The following is an 18,795-nucleotide window of genomic DNA, read 5'->3' as shown; positions in this document are numbered from 1 at the left end:
TCTAGAATTATAAATAACAGGGCAATGTATATATGACGCTTTCAACTGATTGCACTTTTACAAGGTATGTCAATAAAAATACTAATAATTAAAAAAATCAAACTCTCACATGGCACAAGACGATGTGGGGAGAAGTGTATTTTTCATCAACAGGGATTGTACAGGTACCAGCTAATAAAAGTATATGATAGTTGCACAACCACAGAAGTGCTCGCTGGAGGGAAAGTTGCATTCTCCATGTGATTAATATTTGAATGCTAGAAAAAAGCGATCTTCCTCTGGCAAAACACCCAAATGTCTATAATGCTATTAGGAATGCCTTCTCTGATTGACACTTATGGCACTTAAAAATATGTGCGTGCCAATCTAACACACTAAAAGCACACAATACCTATTTACCCACCCTCCCCATTCATCCCCTTTGCTCATTCTGTTACTCTACGGCTGATAATAATGAAAAACATTGTCTCTAAAAACAAACAGCCCTGTAACTCCAGCATCATGTTGTGGAAAGATGTCCTAATCCCCACAACAAGTGTTTACTACTGCATAATGAAATTGTCATCTTAGAAATGTGGTCTGCTGGCATCCTGGTTCTATCAAACTGTGTATCACAGTCCTATGTCCCCCCCCCCCCACTGCTTCCCTTTATGAATTTTGACTCACCAGGAAAGAGCACAAGAAGATGAAGGAAACAAAATAGAAGTATGCAAATTCATTGCCACACTCTCTGCCTTTGAGGTCTGCTTTCTCATCACAGAGCTTTCCACTCAGACAGGAGAGCATGATCTCATGCCAAGCCTCACCTGTGGCACTTCTAAGAAAGCGAGAAGAGAAAAAGGCAGTGAGCATTGGGGATCCATCACAGCTGGGATGGCAGCATCTCCATCTCAATAAAGGTCCATAACAACCAATAAAGGTCCATAAGCTTTTGGGGTCTCACAACAGAACTGTAGCTACCTCCAGAACACATGGGTGGTAGTTACAGAAAAATCCCTTGACTGTGATGTAGAAGCTTGTTAATACTGGGATTTTTCATTTAGTCTGTTAATTCAGTGACTTTTTGGATGAGCAAAAGAAGTATTGTATAGTGCAATCTCTGATCCTTTAATGAAATATACTCAGTTTGTTTTAGGTATAGCTACTGCCCTGCATGCGGGACGCGGGTGGCGCTGTGGGTAAAACCTCAGTGCCTAGAGCTTGCCGATCGTATGGTCGGCGGTTTGAATCCCTGCGGCGGGGTGAGCTCCCGTCTTTCAGTCCCAGCTCCTGCCCACCTAGCAGTTCGAAAGCACCCCTAAGTGCAAGTAGATAAATAGGTACCGCTTTATAGCGGGAAAGTAAACGGCGTTTCCGTGTGCTGCGCTGGTGCTGGCTCGCCAGAGCAGCTTCGTCACACTGGCCACGTGACCTGGAAGTGTCTCCGGACAGCACTGGCTGCCCCCGGCCTCTTAAGTGAGATGGGCGCACAACCCTAGAGTCGGACACGACTGGCCCGTATGGGCAGGGGTACTGCCCTGCATCTAGGAGACTGTACATCTTTTGCATTGGGCAGGGCCTTGGCTAGATGAAGTGGGCTTCCTGCACATGAATAAGGTCTGGGCCTCACCTAAAGAGAAGCATTAGGGCTTGAAAGAATGTGCGGAAATTGTTGTGCTCAGTGATGGCAGGTTTCTCATCTTCGGACATATCTTCATCAATCTCAATGCTAATGTTACCAAAGACCTGAGAAGACAAACAAATAAAAACAAAATGAAGAAAAAGCCTAGAAATACAAAAAATCCAAAAAGAAAACTTCAGGAAAGAGTAGGTTTCCAAACATTGCTGTCTAGTGGTGGTAGAGCCATTGCTTGTAGCAATGGATGTAGGTCACCTATAAGTGAGGCTAGGTGGGGCTCATTTTCATGTTTGGAGAGGAAATGAAAAGGTAATCTGTTCTGACCACAGCCTACATGGACTAGGGACAACAAAAGGCCAGAACAGGCTGCCAGCAGTTGAAACCAACCCCAGGCAGTTTACTGTGGGGCTGGTTACAAGGACAGACTGAATGTAAGGTATCCCAGCAAAAAACAACTTGCAGAATTCTTTCAGTACCAGTCACCTTAAACAGTCCTGCAGCAAAGTGGGTGCTTCAGGATGAATACTTAAAGGGGATGTGCCTCATTCTCTGACATCAAATCTCTTCTGATAGCAGGAGTGGGACAGTGCAGTTGTACACTAAGCTTTTATAAGGCAAGTTAAGGCAATACTACAGGGACAACACTCATCCTAACCTGGAATGCTGTTATAACAATGAGGATGAAAGGCACCAAGCTGTCTGTCTTCAGCTTGTACTAGGGTTTATTGTACAAGCAGGAAGACCTCAGGCATATTGCAAGGGTGAGGTAGATGTTCTTGACATTGACACTACAATGTGCTAGAGCCCTCCATAAGTTAAGTCTTCTGCAGTTTGGGGGCAGTTCCCAACTAGGCTGGTCCTCACTTTACAAGTTCAAAGGCTCCAGCACAAAAACAGCAGTATGTTATTGTCCCTAAGCTAAGCACTAGAGGCATTGCAGCATTCATGGTGAAACCCAGCATGGGATAGTAGTTTACCTGCATTCCAATAATCGCATAAATGAAGAAGAGCATTGCAATCAGCAGACACACATACGGAAGGGCCTAGTGAGGGAAAAACATGAGCATACATTATTATTTTTTTAAGTTTCACATTTTGTGGGTGTGTACCACACTTGTTTTACTGGGAATATGGCTCCCTTCTTCTTACAAACTGATTGCTGTCACTGAATGAAAGAGCAATGAAAGAGATTGCTTGTAGGCCAGTCTTCCCCATCCTGCTGCCCTACAACTACCATCAGCCTCAGTCAGTATGGTCAATGGTCAGGAACGAAGGAGGATGGGAGTCAACTGGAGGGCACCATGTTGAAGAAGGCTGTTGTAGACTCTATCACTCCTTCCTCCAATCCCTGCCACATCGTGACTACAGAAATCGTGCAGTAATTACTTACCCATGCAAAAGGGTGAGTTAATGGAAAGCTACTCATGAAACATGATTCAACTTCAACAACATGAAAGGAAGTATTCATGATTCAAAGTGCATGATAGGAGGTGGTGAATGAACAGAGAAATAAACAGGTAGATGGATGAGGTTGGATGTCTCTAGCTATAATCTCCTAAACTTTCTGCACTCCTACTACTTCCCTCCCTTTCTCTCTCAACCACCCACAACTTCAAATCTCAAGGAATCCAAGTTAGTAGCTCAATCCTAAAGCCCTTTGTTATTACCTTAAAGGACTGGACAAAGGTCCAGAGCAGGATGCGGATGGTGTAGCCTTGTCGGAGCAGCTTAATGAGACGGGCAGCTCGAAACAGCCTAAGGAAACTCAGGTTGATGAAGTTGTTCTGGGGAGATGAAGGGAAAGTGGCATTAGCTGGATCAGGGTGGGGATGTGGTGACCACAGACTCAGGGGGTTGGTAAGAAAACAAATGCAAACCAACTCTGCAGCGGTTAGTAAGGATCATTGAATAGCAAAGAAAGGGAGAGGGATCACACACATGAAGAAAATTAGCATGATAATAAAGCCACCCCTCTACTTGGAAAATCATCCATTTGGAAAATCAGTGATAATTCATTAGCACATGATTACATTTTTTAAAAAATATACCCACAACCAAATGCACTGATATTTTTTGACACAAGCAGGCAGAACATTATTGTGTGGCCTCACATCACACATGTTCTGTGCACACAAATCTGGAGAGAGGAGAAAGCAAGACAAGTGCCAGTGAGGAAGAGGAGAGCTGAGAAATGTCTGGAGACTTGCAATCATATCATTCTCGATGGAAAATGCATCTGTTCTGTGCACCCAACAGGTGTTGAGCCACACCCCAAGCCCTGAAGGAAGAGCTTAGTTCAACAAATTTGTAGCTAAAAGAAGGATTTGTGATTCTGGCAAGATAGGAAAAACATTCTCCTGTTGGGTTCACCAAGATGCATTTTTATCTGTCTCCTTCAGAGGAAATGGCATATAAGCTTCTGGGATAAAATGAATACATTGAAGTGTGACAATGTACTTCTTAGTTGCAAAGTGTTCTATGGCCAGACACCCACAGCCCCTGAGAGCGAAAGATGCCCAAGGTTTCTGAGGGTTAGGATATCACCTGAGTTTGGACAATAGAATATTGATGTATGTGTTTGTGTATCTCTAGCAACTACCACTGAGACCTTCAGACACTTTCTAAAAAAGAGTTCCAGTAAAGGTTGGAAGAAGGGCCTAGCACAGAAAAAGATAAACTTAGATACAAAATGCCAACTTATATTTAGCTCATGTAAGAAACACATGAGCTTTATCCCTGGGCAAAAGCCCTTGAACAGGAATCTGTATTTTAGCCCCAGTATGAACGGTTAAGTGCTTTAGTAATCTATGCACCATGGACGTTTCCTGGGTTTCGATATTGAACTCAATGGAACCACACTTTGATCTCACTGGAACCCGAATTGCATGTTCAAGCAATGAGAACACTGTAAAGGGACAACCTGGCTGGCTCTAACGGTTCCAAAGAGAATTACCATGTGGCTTCACCATAGTACACTAAACAGTGCAAGTGATCTGGCGGATTGAGTGCGTAGGGATATCTATGCAACATACATCACAGGAATGAATGTAGTTGTACCAACATCTCCCTCAAGACTCATGAAAGTACCTGTGCTACAGCGCCCCTCATACACAAACTCCAAAGAAAACTGCACAAAAATGACTCAGGCAATACACATGCCAAAAGATTGGTGTGACCACTCAACACGTACCGGCTTGCTACATGCCTTGCTCTATAATTATAAAACAAAGACTGAGGAATTGCCATGCAGTTACACAGTGGACATTATAAGTGTGTGACAACACAGTGGACATACAGTGTGGTTCTTGCAGCCAAATATATCCATGTACTGTAATAGGATTTATTTTCTCTTCCAAAAAGAAACCTAATTGCTGCATCTTCACTCTTTATATGCATGTGTTTGCATGTGTCTTCCCAGAAGCTATAAGCCCATCCTTCTCCAACCCTCCAAAAAGGCTGTTCCTCTAATTGGGATTTCAGTGGACATGCATGGTGGCAGTAGTGGAGGTGGCTCTGTGACACATACAATGGGGTGAAACCAGTTTGTTAAAACTGCCATGCTCAGATCATGCAGGACAAACAAAGAATGATATTCATGCAGAGGGAAAGAGAGAAAGGCAGGGGACCCACACCCATTTCCAGTTGGAAATATATGCCCACACAGACCATTAGGAATGGTGCCACACACCATTCTCTCTTTCCTATTAACCACCTGCATTCCAAAGTTCACTTCCTACATTACTTTTTAAGCCTATTCTAAGGTCAATATCTTAAGTTGACAATCTTTCAGCCAAAACATTTAGCTCTTTTGTTTAAACCAATATATATATTTCAGCTCTGCCCCTTGCCTTTTGAATCTTATTCCAGGACACAATGATGCAGTGAAAGTAAACTATTTAACCGGTGGAAACCTGTGTCAGACTAGATCTAGAAACACGCCCCCCCCCCCGGTTCCACTGTCTCTAGTCCTCCAAACCTCTCTTGCCTGCCCATTTCCTTTCAGACAAAATCCACAGTCCTAGCTCAGCTTTCTTCTTGTATCCTACTTTCTTCAGTTCCGTTCCATGTCTCCACCTACAAATTTTATTGCATTTTTTCAGTCCACTCTACTTTGCCCCACACTTTTTATTCATCCTGTCTCTTTTGGCTAACAGTCCTAGCACTCTCCTGCCCCAAACATACACCATACACCTGCCTCTTGATCTTACACATTGGTGAATATCTTCACTGCCACCTCCTCCTTTTCTTTTTTGCCTCAACTCCCGTTGCTGCTTTTTCCTAGCTCATCAACCCTTCCTTCAGATTTCCTGCTTTCAGTCCATTTCCTACTCTGTACCATTCATTCTGCCTCCCTTCTTCTGAACACTTTATCACTAAGCTTCACTACAGGCCAAGATTTCTTCAGTCAAACTGTCAATTTACCCTCCCTCAGAAAAGCTGGACTTTAAGTAGCAATGTCCTTTCAGCAACTGAATATTTAGATCATTGTACCAAGTCAGCCAACCAGTATAGGAGGCATCAATGCTTCAAGCTATGCATTGTGTCTGTGATGTGTGTCTGTTTCAATTTGATTTATATTTATTATATATATGTCTGTTTCATTTTGAAGACGTTTTCTCAACAGATTCCTCTTGAGATTTTGTTAAATATGTGAAACGGACGCACATGCAATCTTTCAAAATTAATGTCTACCCTAATCTTAAGAGGAGTATCGGTGTTTGTTAGAAAAGTAAGACTGAATGTGGCCCAGAGAAATAAAATTAAGGATTTCTCTTTGACTCACCCTCCACAACTGACTCTCAGGAAAAGGGATGTTAATATCCTTCTCAATACTCCTAAATGGGCTTGGGCTAATTTCCATAGTTATAATGATATTTTACTTCTTCTAAGGAATTGTTCTACTTCAACTGACCAAAGCAGAGGTTGTCTGTGCATGGCTGAAAGTATATGGAGAATACTAATATCACTGAGAGGACCTTAGGGTCAGTTCATGTGTGAGGAAATGTGTTTGCGTGTGTTGTGTTTAGGTGGTAAGTGGATACCCAGCTAAAGTTGTATGCATTAAGGGAAGGTTAAATGTGAAAAGTTTTGAGTGAATGGGTATGCCTGTGCGCGCAGAATGAAGCTGGGGGTGCAGGGCTTTTCTGTACTTGTTCAGATAGCTATTGACAAGTGGGATTTTTAGGTCTTCTATTTGACTGCGCACACACTGCAAAAACTATGTGCCTGGAGGTGATGCCAGATGATATGCAAAGTATCTGTAGTATTTCAACTGTGGTGGATGCTCCACCCATGCAAACTGTCATCAGGTTTTGTATGTCATCAAGTAAGGTACTTGCATGTTGAATTCCCATCCCAGGTTTCCCCCCAGACAGAAACTGACACTGGCCCTGGGTCAGAACCCAGCAACTTGCAGATACAGCTTTCTATCTACCACCATATCCTTTTAGAAAGCCTATCCATACTGATGCAAGTCTTAGATTAAATGCAATCATCTCTTCAGAGATTGGCATCACCAAGGCTGCAGTATTACTATACCATATCCCTCAATCAATCAATGTTTATTATGGCAAACAGCCAGCATATATACCACATCCCTGCTATGGGGTTACTGGAAGCCATATGTGAATCTGAATAAAATAAGTGACACAATATGGGGTAAGTGGGGGGACTAAAAGCGGAAGCTGCCCAGTAAACTGCAGGCATCTTTGGCTCAAAAGATCATGCAATGCGCCAAGAAGATGCTTTTGATTAATGTAAGGCACTTAGGCTTGAGAAAGTAATCAAACCAACCGGATCCTAGATGCAAACATTGAGATGGAGAGGATCAGAGAAGGTCAGGGAAGGGTGGGTGTTTTAATACCGCAAGTTGAGTTCCAACCAGCAAACGGAGAAATGCAGAAGGCAGTGATTTCATTTTTGGTGATGGGAGAGGGATCAGGGCAGGGAAGTTCAGAAATATTCATTAGCATGGACACACAGACCAGTTCATGGATGGACAGATGGATTTTTCATAGTGCATTTTGATTGGATGACATTTTCAGAGGGTGTTGCGCCAAAATAGAACAATATAAAGAGACAGCATGGAAAGAAGACAAAAGACAAAGTCATTATATATCATACATAGCCCTGGGGAAGGAGACCCCTAGCCCACCCTTTTCCCACACTCACCCCTTTCTCCTGTCTTTCTGGAATTTAGGGAATCCATGACTTTAGCATTCTGATCTTCCTAACCAAAATATCTACACGTTTGGCTTTACCTACAGGCTTCCAGCATAAACAAAACTTTTGTTGACCTGCCCATATTATTCTGGGAGGTAAGTGAGAGAGGGAAACTGAGGCACATATTGGAACAGGGACTTCCATGAGTCAGTGCTATTAAAGAAAGTTACTTACCAACACAGTTCTTCAAAACCCATCTGTGAGGTCACTTCTTTGAGTCTGAGCACTATGTGTCCTTAGACTACCACCTTCTAAAATGTGAAGCTTGTTGGAGTGACCTAATTTCTCCATCTTTCAGTGTGGTAAGTACTCAAAGAAATGCTATATGAACAAAGTTGCATAATACGAAGTTGCAGTGTTCAAAGAGTCTGGGCATTCAAAGCAAAGCCAGGTACAATTACAGGAAGGCCCCTTGTAATTCAAGCTACTTGTAGGTAACTTTCACTTGCTCTTACAGCAGCCATACAAATGGCCATCCAAGCGTACTGGAAATGTGTGGAAGCCTAACTACTTGGAAAAGATCACCCATAAAGAATAAGTGGCAGAACAAATCTACACCACAGCTGTAGTAAAAAAGATGACCTAGCAGCCACAGGGTTGAAATACCTACTGTGTTCTAAGCAGAACATATGTGTTCATTTTAAATCACCTTTGGGTGGTGGGAATTTAGATTGGGAAACCCACTTCCCATACAGGCCTTTCCCATATGGGACTGCTAATCTAATTAGAAAAAAACCAAACAGAAGCCTAAACCATGGAAGATCCTGATCATGAATCTCCTACATCAGGTCTAGTTTGGCCCCAAGATAAAAGACTGAAAAAAGGCATAATAACCCAAAATGGTATTGGTGGTTGTACAAATTGCACTAAAGAAAGAGATCCATTCAGAATGTGGAGCACAATGAGGAGTTCATACCTATTTATACTGGAAGTTTTGCATTGTCTCTGGAAGGTCTCAGATTTTATCTCCTAACTGAAGTTCTGCCCTTGGATGGTGGTGCGAGATTTCTTGCACCTCTAGATATATTTTTATTGTGCATTAATGATTTGTGCTCATGATTATGCTGGGGCAGCTACTCTGCTTTTGATACCGTTCATGCCTACAAAAAAATTGGGGCAGACATATTGCTTCGTTTCCAGTCTATGCATGTCCTGTAGTGTCTTGCCAAAATCCTGTAACTTTTTATACCACAACTGTTCAGGGGGTAGGGTGTTGGTCCTGTTTTTGTTGTGCTATAGTGCAAGAGTGCCCCTCCAGAAAACACTGGGAAAGAATAGTAGAATAACTTTAAAAAACAGAAGATGTGTGGTGGTACAATATAAATCCACCACTAATGCACTATTAATGCATCAAGGACATGTTGCAGAACACATATGCAACCCCCCACCCACAGCAGTCTGGAGGGTTCCTGAGCATATTTAGTGGCCACAGAACATTAACAGACTATTGGAGGGTAGGAACTGAGGCTGCGATGGAACCAAGTGGTTAGCGTCCTGAGCAGCAACACTCCACATTGCGACATTTTGCTTTGACAAGACACTTTGAAGGCCAGCACTAGCTTTTGCAATCCTCATTTGAAGTGTTTTCAGTACATAGCCAAACTGTTCAGTGTTTCCTGTGTAATGCCATTCCTTTGTCAAAGTAAATTTAAATAACCCTTTAGGTCAAACAGAAATGAATCACTATGCCATATTGAGAAATCTAGAAGAATGGGTGTTCTTTAAACACCATCACCTGTGAGGAAATGTGCATAAGCAATACATATGCTCCCTTGGTACACATACAGTGCACACACATGGGCATTTTGAAATAGTTTGCCATGCATGCATACTCTCTGGGAAAGACCTTGACAGAATAATTTTAGTAAGAAAGAGTTTGCTGTGCTGTGTACTTCCCAAGACCAAGGATAAAGAAAATTATCACCATCAAAGCGTTCTGGACAAAATTGACAGAAGGATTTTGCAGTTACTGTAGGCAATTGGAAACAAGTCTCTCCATGCCTGGTTGTGCCATAAAACTTATGGAAGCCTTTCCAAGGTTAATGCCTCAGTTTCCCTGGTCTATTCCTGCTGGAAGCACATTGGCCTTTGAATGGGTGGGTTGTTCTGCCAATTCCCTGAATTTGTCATGGCTCTGTATCATTTCAGGATGTTCATTCAGATATCTTCCCCTGCTCCACATCTCACTGTGGGCTAAGCTACTTATGACATGGGAGATCCGTGATCAAATCTCCCTAAGCTCTTTTACTTTTCTTCAAAGCTACTTAAAGGGACTGTTATTTTGACTAGGGAAACGGCATAAGGAAGCAACATTGGAGGAGAGAAATTCTCTCTATGCTGTTTCCTTGAGTGAAATTACCTCTCAGCTGGTTTTAGCCCAGCTGAGGCAAAAATACAAGTACAATATGGGCTTTCCCCAGTAGCTTAGAGGGAGAGACCTTTGTTTGAATGGGGAAACTTCACGGTGGTAGGAAGGATTCACATGGAATTGATCCTTCAGTATGGCAGCACTGAGAGCCAGTGTAGTGAAGTGATTGGAGCAGCCTTTCTCAACTTTGGGTTCCCAGGTGTTGTTGGGCTACAACTTCCATCATTCCTAGCCAGCATGGTCAGGGATGGTGGGAGTTTTAATTTAAGAACATCTGGGAACCCAAGTTTAAGAAACGCTGGGTCAGTGTTGGACCAGGACCTGGGAGAACAGGGTTCAAATCTTCACTCTCCCATGAATCTCACTGGGTGACCCTGGGTCAGTTGCTGCCTCTTAACCTAATCTACCTCACAGGATTGTTGAAGGGCATTAAATGAGGAAGGGAAAAATCATGTATGCCAATTTGAGCTCCTTGGAGAAAAAGGTGGGATAGAAATGCAATAAATAAACAACTTTCTTCCCATGAACATTAGGCAGGCACCTTTGTTGTGTATTTTTCTCTGCCTGCTAATATCCTGTAATTTTAACATGCAGCTTTCGCATGTAATTTTATTAAAATGGTTGATTTTATCTATATTTTGATAAAAAAGTCAACTTGTTTGCTTTTATTGGCTTTTTAAAATGATTTTTTTGTAAGCTGCTTAGTGATTTTCTGCCAAGTGAATAATACATACATTTTGATAACTACATAAAGGTAAAATAGGAATCCCCCCCCATGTCAAATTAGAAACCCTCCCCACTCTCAGATGCAGCTTTGAAGAAAAAAGAGAGAAGATATCGGGAGATCTGGTCATGGGGCTTCCAAGTCATGCACAGTTTAGCCCCAAGGCATGCCTAGTATGTCCCTCTCCCAGCCACCTGTTACATTCTGAAGGCTGGATAAGGGTGAGAGGAAAAAATGAGGGAATGCTGATTGCAAACCCCTTCTGCAACTTGAACTCTGTTACAGAGGGATGTGCATGAGAAAAACTAATTCAGAGGATTTCTGCAGGGAGTTGGGCACCCCAGCTGCTGCCATGCCAAGCATAGCCTGCCAGGCCTTACACAATCTTCTTTGGAAGTCATGAGGATAAGCTCTGTTGTGTGATGGCATCTATTTAGATTAAGATTCACCCCCGTTGTTGCCTCTATAAAAAACTTCTGTAAAGTGGCTTTAGATTTGACCATGTATAGCCATCCCACTTGGGGCCATTCCACACATTACAGCAAAAGGAGGTACACATTAAAGATTTACGGTGTACCTACTTTTAGTCTGATAAAATGCCTTTTACTTTCGACTGCAGCTACACTGAGGAAATCCAACATTTTGCAGATGATCATGGTTACCCTCTCCTTCCCCTGACACATATGTCTATGATATACACACATGTTTAGACATGACCTAACATGCTATGGAATAGAAGTGAATATATCAGTATTTCTAAATGTTTTAAAGGGGAGGTACATGTTTCTGAGTTAAAATGGGAAGTACACTGACTCATACACCCCCCCATATGTTGAATTTTATTATGTGTAAGAGTAAAAACTGCCTGCCTGCCAAGGAACCTGCCCTGTTGTGTTCTCTGAGAGTCACTGTTTTGGCCAAGCTTCCTGACTGGAAGGAGAACAGCTTTCCAGAACAGTGACAAATGCAGAGATGTAACATGTAGCTTCCACCAAGGACATGTGTTTCTGCTGCATCTCTGCACTGAGGAGTGCTTGAATAATCCAATCACACCAGATGGAGAGATGTGGTAGAATTATAGATTCTTAACAGAAGCTGCTTGGAAAGAAGCAACACCGTTTGACAGTGGAACGGTCATCTTTGGGAGGTTGTCGACTGTCCCTCCCTGGAGGTTTTTAAGCAAAGGTTGGATGGCCATCTATCATGGATGCTCTAGCTGAGATTTCTGTATTGCAGGGGGTTGAACTAGATCCTTCCAAATCTATGATTCTATGAACACCTGAGTAATGAAGGATGGAGGGCTGAAGTGGGTAGCCTCCTCTGTTGTGGGCAGGAACTTTGGGCTCACAGTAAGAAACTGAATCATTTCATTTCTTGAAGCATATCAGTGATTCTCTTTTGGCACACTAGAATGCTGTGGCCCACTAGTTTGGAAATGGTTGTAGTAGTTACTAATTCTTTTAATCTGTGCATCCACACTGTAAAGTGAAAAGTGGCCCTTCGTACTCTATTGTTTCAGGTGATGGCAAATGCCATAATGAAAGGATCCAGCATTTATAACTTATTACAAAGATTATGGGTTAATGCTGGTGTAAACAATACGATGGAGTGACTTTGGCATCTTTAAGTCGGTAACTATCTAATTTGAGAAATTCCCAATAAATACCAGTGTCAAGGCCTTGGAAGAAGCCTACATCTTTTGCTGAGCAACAACAAGGATTGTCACAAATATACATATTTTACTGAAGAGTTATTGAAAATGTGGGAGCGGCTGTTATGCACTTTTGAGAATCTGTTCTTGAAGAAGAAAGGGAACACTGCACTATGTTCATTGGCAGCCAATAAATAATGTTTACTTGGGCCTTTACTGCCATTCTCTGGATTCTCCAGCCCCTATCCTAGTTAAGGATGCAGTTCAATGGGATGAAAACTTCATGTTTCAGTTCTTGCTTCCCACTCCCTGCAGAATGCCTCCCACCCCCAGAATGCCATCCCCACCATCAGTTTGAACTTACCCCAAACTCTGTCACTAAGATGTCTGTGATGCTACCCAGAACTGTGACAAAATCAAAGATATTCCAGGCATCACGGAAATAATTCTATAAAGAAAGAACAAAACAAAGGACGAAAAGGAACAGCCACACAGCAGCAAACAGGTGACAACATTCAATCACGACGGAAGCAACAGCAACGAGAACAGAGATTTATCCACCTTTTCTATTCCCCCACCCTCCTGCCCCAGTCAGGTCCTGATTACCTTTTGGGTGCATTCCAGCTCTTGTGATGGGGATTGCAAAACTAAACTAGCTAGGGGGCTTTTATTTATGCATTTTGCCTTCTGAAATGGGGATAAAGTGGCAGGTCTTGTCGCCTTATGTCAGTGAAAACAGCTGAGATCAAATTTTCAGAGGCCCATGGGATTTGTTTCCACTGGCCAGAAACAGACCTCAGTGAGTGAGAGTAGGATGAGAAAAAAGGGTTGTTTTCTTTCAATATGCTCCCTGTGAACGCTTAAGGCAATGCAACTGCCCAGTGAGACCAAGGGCTGTGACACTCTCAAGCAAGGAGCAAGCAGTTGTACATCTTTCCCCTTCCTCAATTATTTGCATGGACAATCACAAGAACATCTATAAAAGTAAATACAACACACACAAGCCTAATAATAAGACTACACCTGGGGACTATTCCATTTTTCAGCTCGGCTTCTCTAAGGAGAGAATGCCAGTTGTCTCCAAAGCCTAACTAAGTAATGGCAGAGTTATTACTAAGCAAATTAATTCAGCTCATCAATCACAGTGAATATCAAATAGTGTGGTTCAGGGTCAGGAATGAGTAAGTTCTTGAAAGAGTCCTTGCCAGCAATTTGGTCTAAATTGTTTTAATATTGTATTTTTATATTGTTGTAACTTGCCCTGGGACCTTGTGGTGAAGGGTGGGTAAATCTAAAATTGAATTAAATTAAAATTAAGATTATTATTTTTGGAGGGTCACTTTAAGATGAGTAGAGAAGTTGGGAGTGGCAGCTATCCATGGACCCTAAACCCAACACCTCGAAATGTTCTGCTACCCATTGCTATCTGCTACCATTCCATTGCTATAGACACTGGTAATTTAAACTCTTGTGTTTCCTCTGAGTTTAGCAACCAGGGATGCAGGCAGAGAGATTGCATGGTTTAGCGGATTGTATTTGGCCCAAGTGTTGTCAGGTGCTGGCTTCTATGTTAGAAGAAAGCCTTCAGTGATCAGATTTCCTAAAGCTGTTATTGTCACAATATTGCTTGTAACAATAAAACTTATTATTCACATGAACCTATGGTGTTTCTGTTTCCCTTTTAAGAGCGCTTAGAGACCAACTTAGTTTCTGCTCTCAGGTTTGGCTGCTGAACATTAAAGTTTTCAAATGAGAGGTGAGATGTTTAGTTGGACCCCTTGGAATAGAACATTCACGTTGCAGAAGAAGCTAACAACTAACTGACCTTTGTATAGATTTATTGCTTTCTCACTCTCCTAGGAGGCCCCCTCTTTCTTTCTCTGACTACAACATTCAAGCCTGGACACTGCCCAAAAATACTCTTCTCTAAATCATGGGTGTAGCAAAAGTCAGAGCTTAACTAGAGTTGAATGTGAATAATAAATAGCTTCCTGTACAGGAAGCCAAGAGTCCTAGCATGAGCAGCCCTGTTGCAAGAGAAGCTAAAGTCTAAATTTGGTGATTTTTTTCAGACTCCTTTGTAAATGAGTCCGTTTATATCCATGGCCTCCAGCAGAAGTACAGTTTGTTTCTGGAGGAGTGAGATGTTGTTACTTCCCATGCTTCCATAAGCAGTGTGATCTCTGAGGGCCCTGTGAGCTCTGTTAAGTCATGTAGAGGGACAGATGGGCAGGGTATAAATAATAAATTATTATTATTATCAAATAAATTAAAATTTTCTTTAAAAACAACAACTAACCAAGGTGCAATATACGCCTTCCTGTTTCATGAGGAAGGGGGTCATATTCCTCCCACTCTGTAGTGGAGGCCTTCATGATTATTTCTGATGAAGTTTAGCAAGAGTGACACTTACCAACAATCCAAAGGCGATGATTTTCAAAATGCACTCCAATGAGAACAGGGAAGTGAAGACAATGTTGAACATCCTTAGTAGATGATCATATACAGGTGTGGCATTGTAGAACTAGTGAGGGGGGTGGGATAGAGAGAGAAATAGAAAGAGAGAAAGCATAGTCATGAAGATGGATGTAGGGTTAGGATAAGGAAACTGGGGGAGCTGAAACAATGCTGCACTAGGCCAGGGTAAAAGTGAGACCCTCCCCAGTTAATACTATAAAAATCCAGATTAGTTGCTACTTCAGTGTCACAGCTATTCAACAGGGGTAATAACAGACCAATGAGATTAGCTCAATAGGAGCACAAATGACTCTGAATAACAATGGGTTTGGACAATGTCCACTACGATGGTACTTAGACCTACGTAGCTCAGCATCATACTCCCACGTTAGTCAGGGCAAACCCCACATGAAGCACACCCCATGACTCCGCCTACTTACTTTCATCATTAAGACAATGGTGTTTAGGGCAATCATGGCCATAACGGTGTACTCAAAGGGTGGTGAAACCACAAACTGCCACATACGGTACTGAAAGCTCTGCTTGTTCTGAGGCATGTGCCGGGTGAGTGGCTTGGCGCTGATGGCAAAGTCAATGCAGGCTCGCTGTGAAGAGAGAATAGAAGAGTAGCAGTGAAGAAGGTGAAGAATCTTTTTCAAGAGAAGATGCCAAGGAGAAAAAACAAGCTTGGATTCATAGGAAATGTACGTAGATCAGGGACAGAGCACATGCTTTGTATGCAAAAGGTCCCAGGCCCAATCCTTGGTTTCTCCAGGCAGGGCTAGGAAAGATTCTTGCCTGAAACCCTGGAATGCAGCTGCAAATCAGCATGAACAGTACTGAGCTACAAGGATCAATAGTCTGACTTGGCATAAGGCCAGTGGTGCTAATAGCCAATCCTATGGTGCTATATTCTGGATCACTTTAGAGTCTGCTTTGACCAAAATGTTTGCTCTTCCCTCTAGTCCTTCCTTGTACTGACTCAAGACATTTAATGTGGCCTTACTTCAGCACCAGTAGCAAAATGCCTGCTGTATATGACATTAATTTTGAAGGCAAGGTTGTGCACATTGGTATCTTAAGATGCCAGAAAACATAATGTTGCAAGGTTGAAACATGCATCTATATGTCAAGGAAGATGCAAATACCCAATAAGTGCTTCTAAACCCAAGTCTTACCTAGGAAGTAGATGAATGTCTGCTTTCCTACATGAAGTTGGTCTAAGACATGAGTCTATGTATACATGCCTTCAAAATGCAATGTGGTAAATGGCCCTAAGGTTATTTCACTAAAATAAATGAAGCACAACTAATTAGCACCTATGAAGTCTTCCGTCCGGCTGTCACCAACTTGGTCCTTCCCATGCTGGCTGGGGCTGATGGGAGTTGCAATCCAAAACATCTAGAGTGGGCTAGGCTGGTGAAGGCTGCTTTAGTCCCATCCCAGCAGCATGACTTGGAAATCCTAACCTCAATGAGCTAAATACTATTCAGTTCACTCAACCAGTTCAGTGAGGTCTGCTTTCTACAGGATCCTCAGAGGAATAATTATCTTGCCTTACTTTAAAAATAAAAGAATCTCTCCCAACTTCACTGGGGCTCTACCGTTGCATGGTGGAGCATCCATCATAGGCTTCTGATTGTTTTTTTGGTTGGGGTATGTGGAATATTATGCTCAGTCATGGAAAATTGTGACTGAATCAGACTGAAGATAGGCACTCCTGCTTTCAGAGGAGATCAATATTCCCCCCAGGGCAGCTGCTTGAGGTGGGCTATTACTATTTGTAGAAGAAGGAAACAGAAAAAGGATTGTGCGCCACAAAACTAGGAGCAGAATCTTGTTCATGTTGCAAGGAGTGAAGGAGAAAAACGAATGATATCCACTGAACCTTAAACTATCACAAATTCCAGTTTCCTCCAACCTTATAGATGGCAGAAGTAGAGGATACACCAATAAAACTCTAAAGACTTCTAGTACATGGTGCATTGTCCCTTATGTGTACTTTTGTATGTGTGTGGTGGCGTTGCTTTTAAATCTCTGTGTTGGGTATTTTTCAAAGGATTTTGATGTTATTGTTAACTTCTTAGAATTTCTCAAGAGGAGGAGATGGATGCAGTTCAAAATGGGAATGAGCTTCTTGAGTATTCTATAACCAATCTGTTTTTGAAATCTGTTGACTTTTTGTCATTTAAGTTTCACTGCTACTAAACACAGATTCAGTTATCCACTGCCCCCACCCCCACTATCTTTTAACAAATCAAAGTTTTGAAACTATCATAAAGGAATGGAATAGAAACTTCAGGAAGCTGGCTGGGTTTACCAATACCAGTCCTTTTTTCTTTTCTTTTTTGCCAAAGCACTTTGCCTAGTCCTACCTCATTCTTCTCCAGGCTGTACTCTTCCATCATCTTGTCCCCTTGCTCCTGGAAGGTGATAATGATTAAGGCCACAAAAATGTTGACAAAAAAAAAAGGGAAGACCACAAAATAGACCACATAGAAGATGGACATCTCCATGCGATAGCCAGGACTGGGACCTTGATTCTCATATGTAGCATCCACTGAGTGCTTGAGGACACTGCAGAAAAAACAAGGAGAGATGGGGAAAGCGAATGAGATGTGGTGGGAAGAATTGAAGAGCCCTCTGAATGATCCATCATGCTCGCTGATCCATCTAAAATAGTAGTAAACCCTATGATTTCTGAGATAGGTCCCCAATACTCAAAATTTAAGAAGATTTGAGATAGTCTGCTCCATGAAGGTTTTTCTGACATGGACTATTTAAAATCCCAAATCAGCTGTAACCATACCAAAGTGTCTGTAAAGTCTTTTGTAGCTTTTGAGATTCTCATCACACAGTGAGATGAATCTTACTAAGCGCAAGGTCTCAGGTGGCAGCTGGCAAAATTCATAGCAAGTGGGAAAGAGATGGATGGGAAGGCAGCACTTACCTCTTCCTCTTGGGTGCATAGAGGAAGAGGAAGATGCAGTCATTTGTTCTGGTTCTCTTTCCCATGTGGTTGTCAATGCAAGCACTGGTACTTTTGAAATGGAGACACTTTCTAACAATTCTGTTTTTTTAATTAACAAAAATTATATTTACAAATCTGTAAGTCAACAAAACAAAACGTTAGACTTTCCAGAACCAGAGATTAGTCTGAAACATAAAACATTACATTCCAAACATTCTTCTGCAATTTCAAAACCATTTATCTGTGCATGTATCTCTTAGAAATTCATGAACTCCATTTTGTTTAAAAATAGCTGATATATGTATGCTTTGGGCTCTCTCATCTTAACATACTGTATTACCCCTACCATCCATCACAGCAGTTCCCCAGATTGTTTTTAAAAAAACAATTTTTATTAAATATTTTCTTAGTTTACAAAAGTACATTCATTGTCTCTTTTTTCAGGTTCTGTATTCTACAGATCAGTTACATTTGTTGTGAGACATTAGTGTTATATGCAGTAAGTTCCCCAGCTTGTTAATAGCCAGTTTTTAATCTTGGGGATTGCTGAATCTTTCCATTTTAAAGAAAGACCTGTCTTTGATGTAACTAATACATTGCCCACATTTTGTTCTTTGTAACAATTCTTCTAGGGCACTAGAAGCAACCCCTGCTATTTGCACAATGCTGGATTTAAGTGATTTTAAACTCTAGACGTTATCATCTTATGGAGGGGCAAGGCTTTTAGATGGTAACGTGTATTATTTCTCTGACTTTAAAATGTGGTTTAAAATATGCCAACTCT

At 41.8% G+C, this 18,795-nt stretch overlaps 1 protein-coding gene across 5 annotated transcripts in view; it reads right to left on the bottom strand.

Moving 5' to 3' along the window:
• CACNA1A (calcium voltage-gated channel subunit alpha1 A) overlaps positions 1-18,795 on the bottom strand; it is a 259,247-nt gene that overhangs the window by 51,914 nt on the left and 188,538 nt on the right. For all 5 annotated transcript variants that reach the window (XM_083717889.1, XM_083717890.1, XM_083717887.1 and 2 more), the window contains 8 exons: positions 17,416-17,617; positions 15,481-15,645; positions 14,997-15,107; positions 12,948-13,031; positions 3,286-3,402; positions 2,596-2,661; positions 1,610-1,725; positions 667-817 (listed from right to left, as the gene is read on the bottom strand). In XM_083717889.1, the coding sequence (XP_083574015.1) occupies positions 667-817; positions 1,610-1,725; positions 2,596-2,661; positions 3,286-3,402; positions 12,948-13,031; positions 14,997-15,107; positions 15,481-15,645; positions 17,416-17,617 (1,012 nt within the window). The remainder of the gene's footprint in view (positions 1-666; positions 818-1,609; positions 1,726-2,595; positions 2,662-3,285; positions 3,403-12,947; positions 13,032-14,996; positions 15,108-15,480; positions 15,646-17,415; positions 17,618-18,795) is intronic.

Source organism: Podarcis gaigeae (assembly GCF_964106915.1).
Source record: "Podarcis gaigeae genome assembly, chromosome: 2".
Classification (NCBI taxonomy): domain Eukaryota; kingdom Metazoa; phylum Chordata; class Lepidosauria; order Squamata; family Lacertidae; genus Podarcis; species Podarcis gaigeae.
The sequence above is the reverse complement of the archived record's forward strand: the minus strand, read 5'-3'. Positions and strand labels throughout refer to the sequence as shown.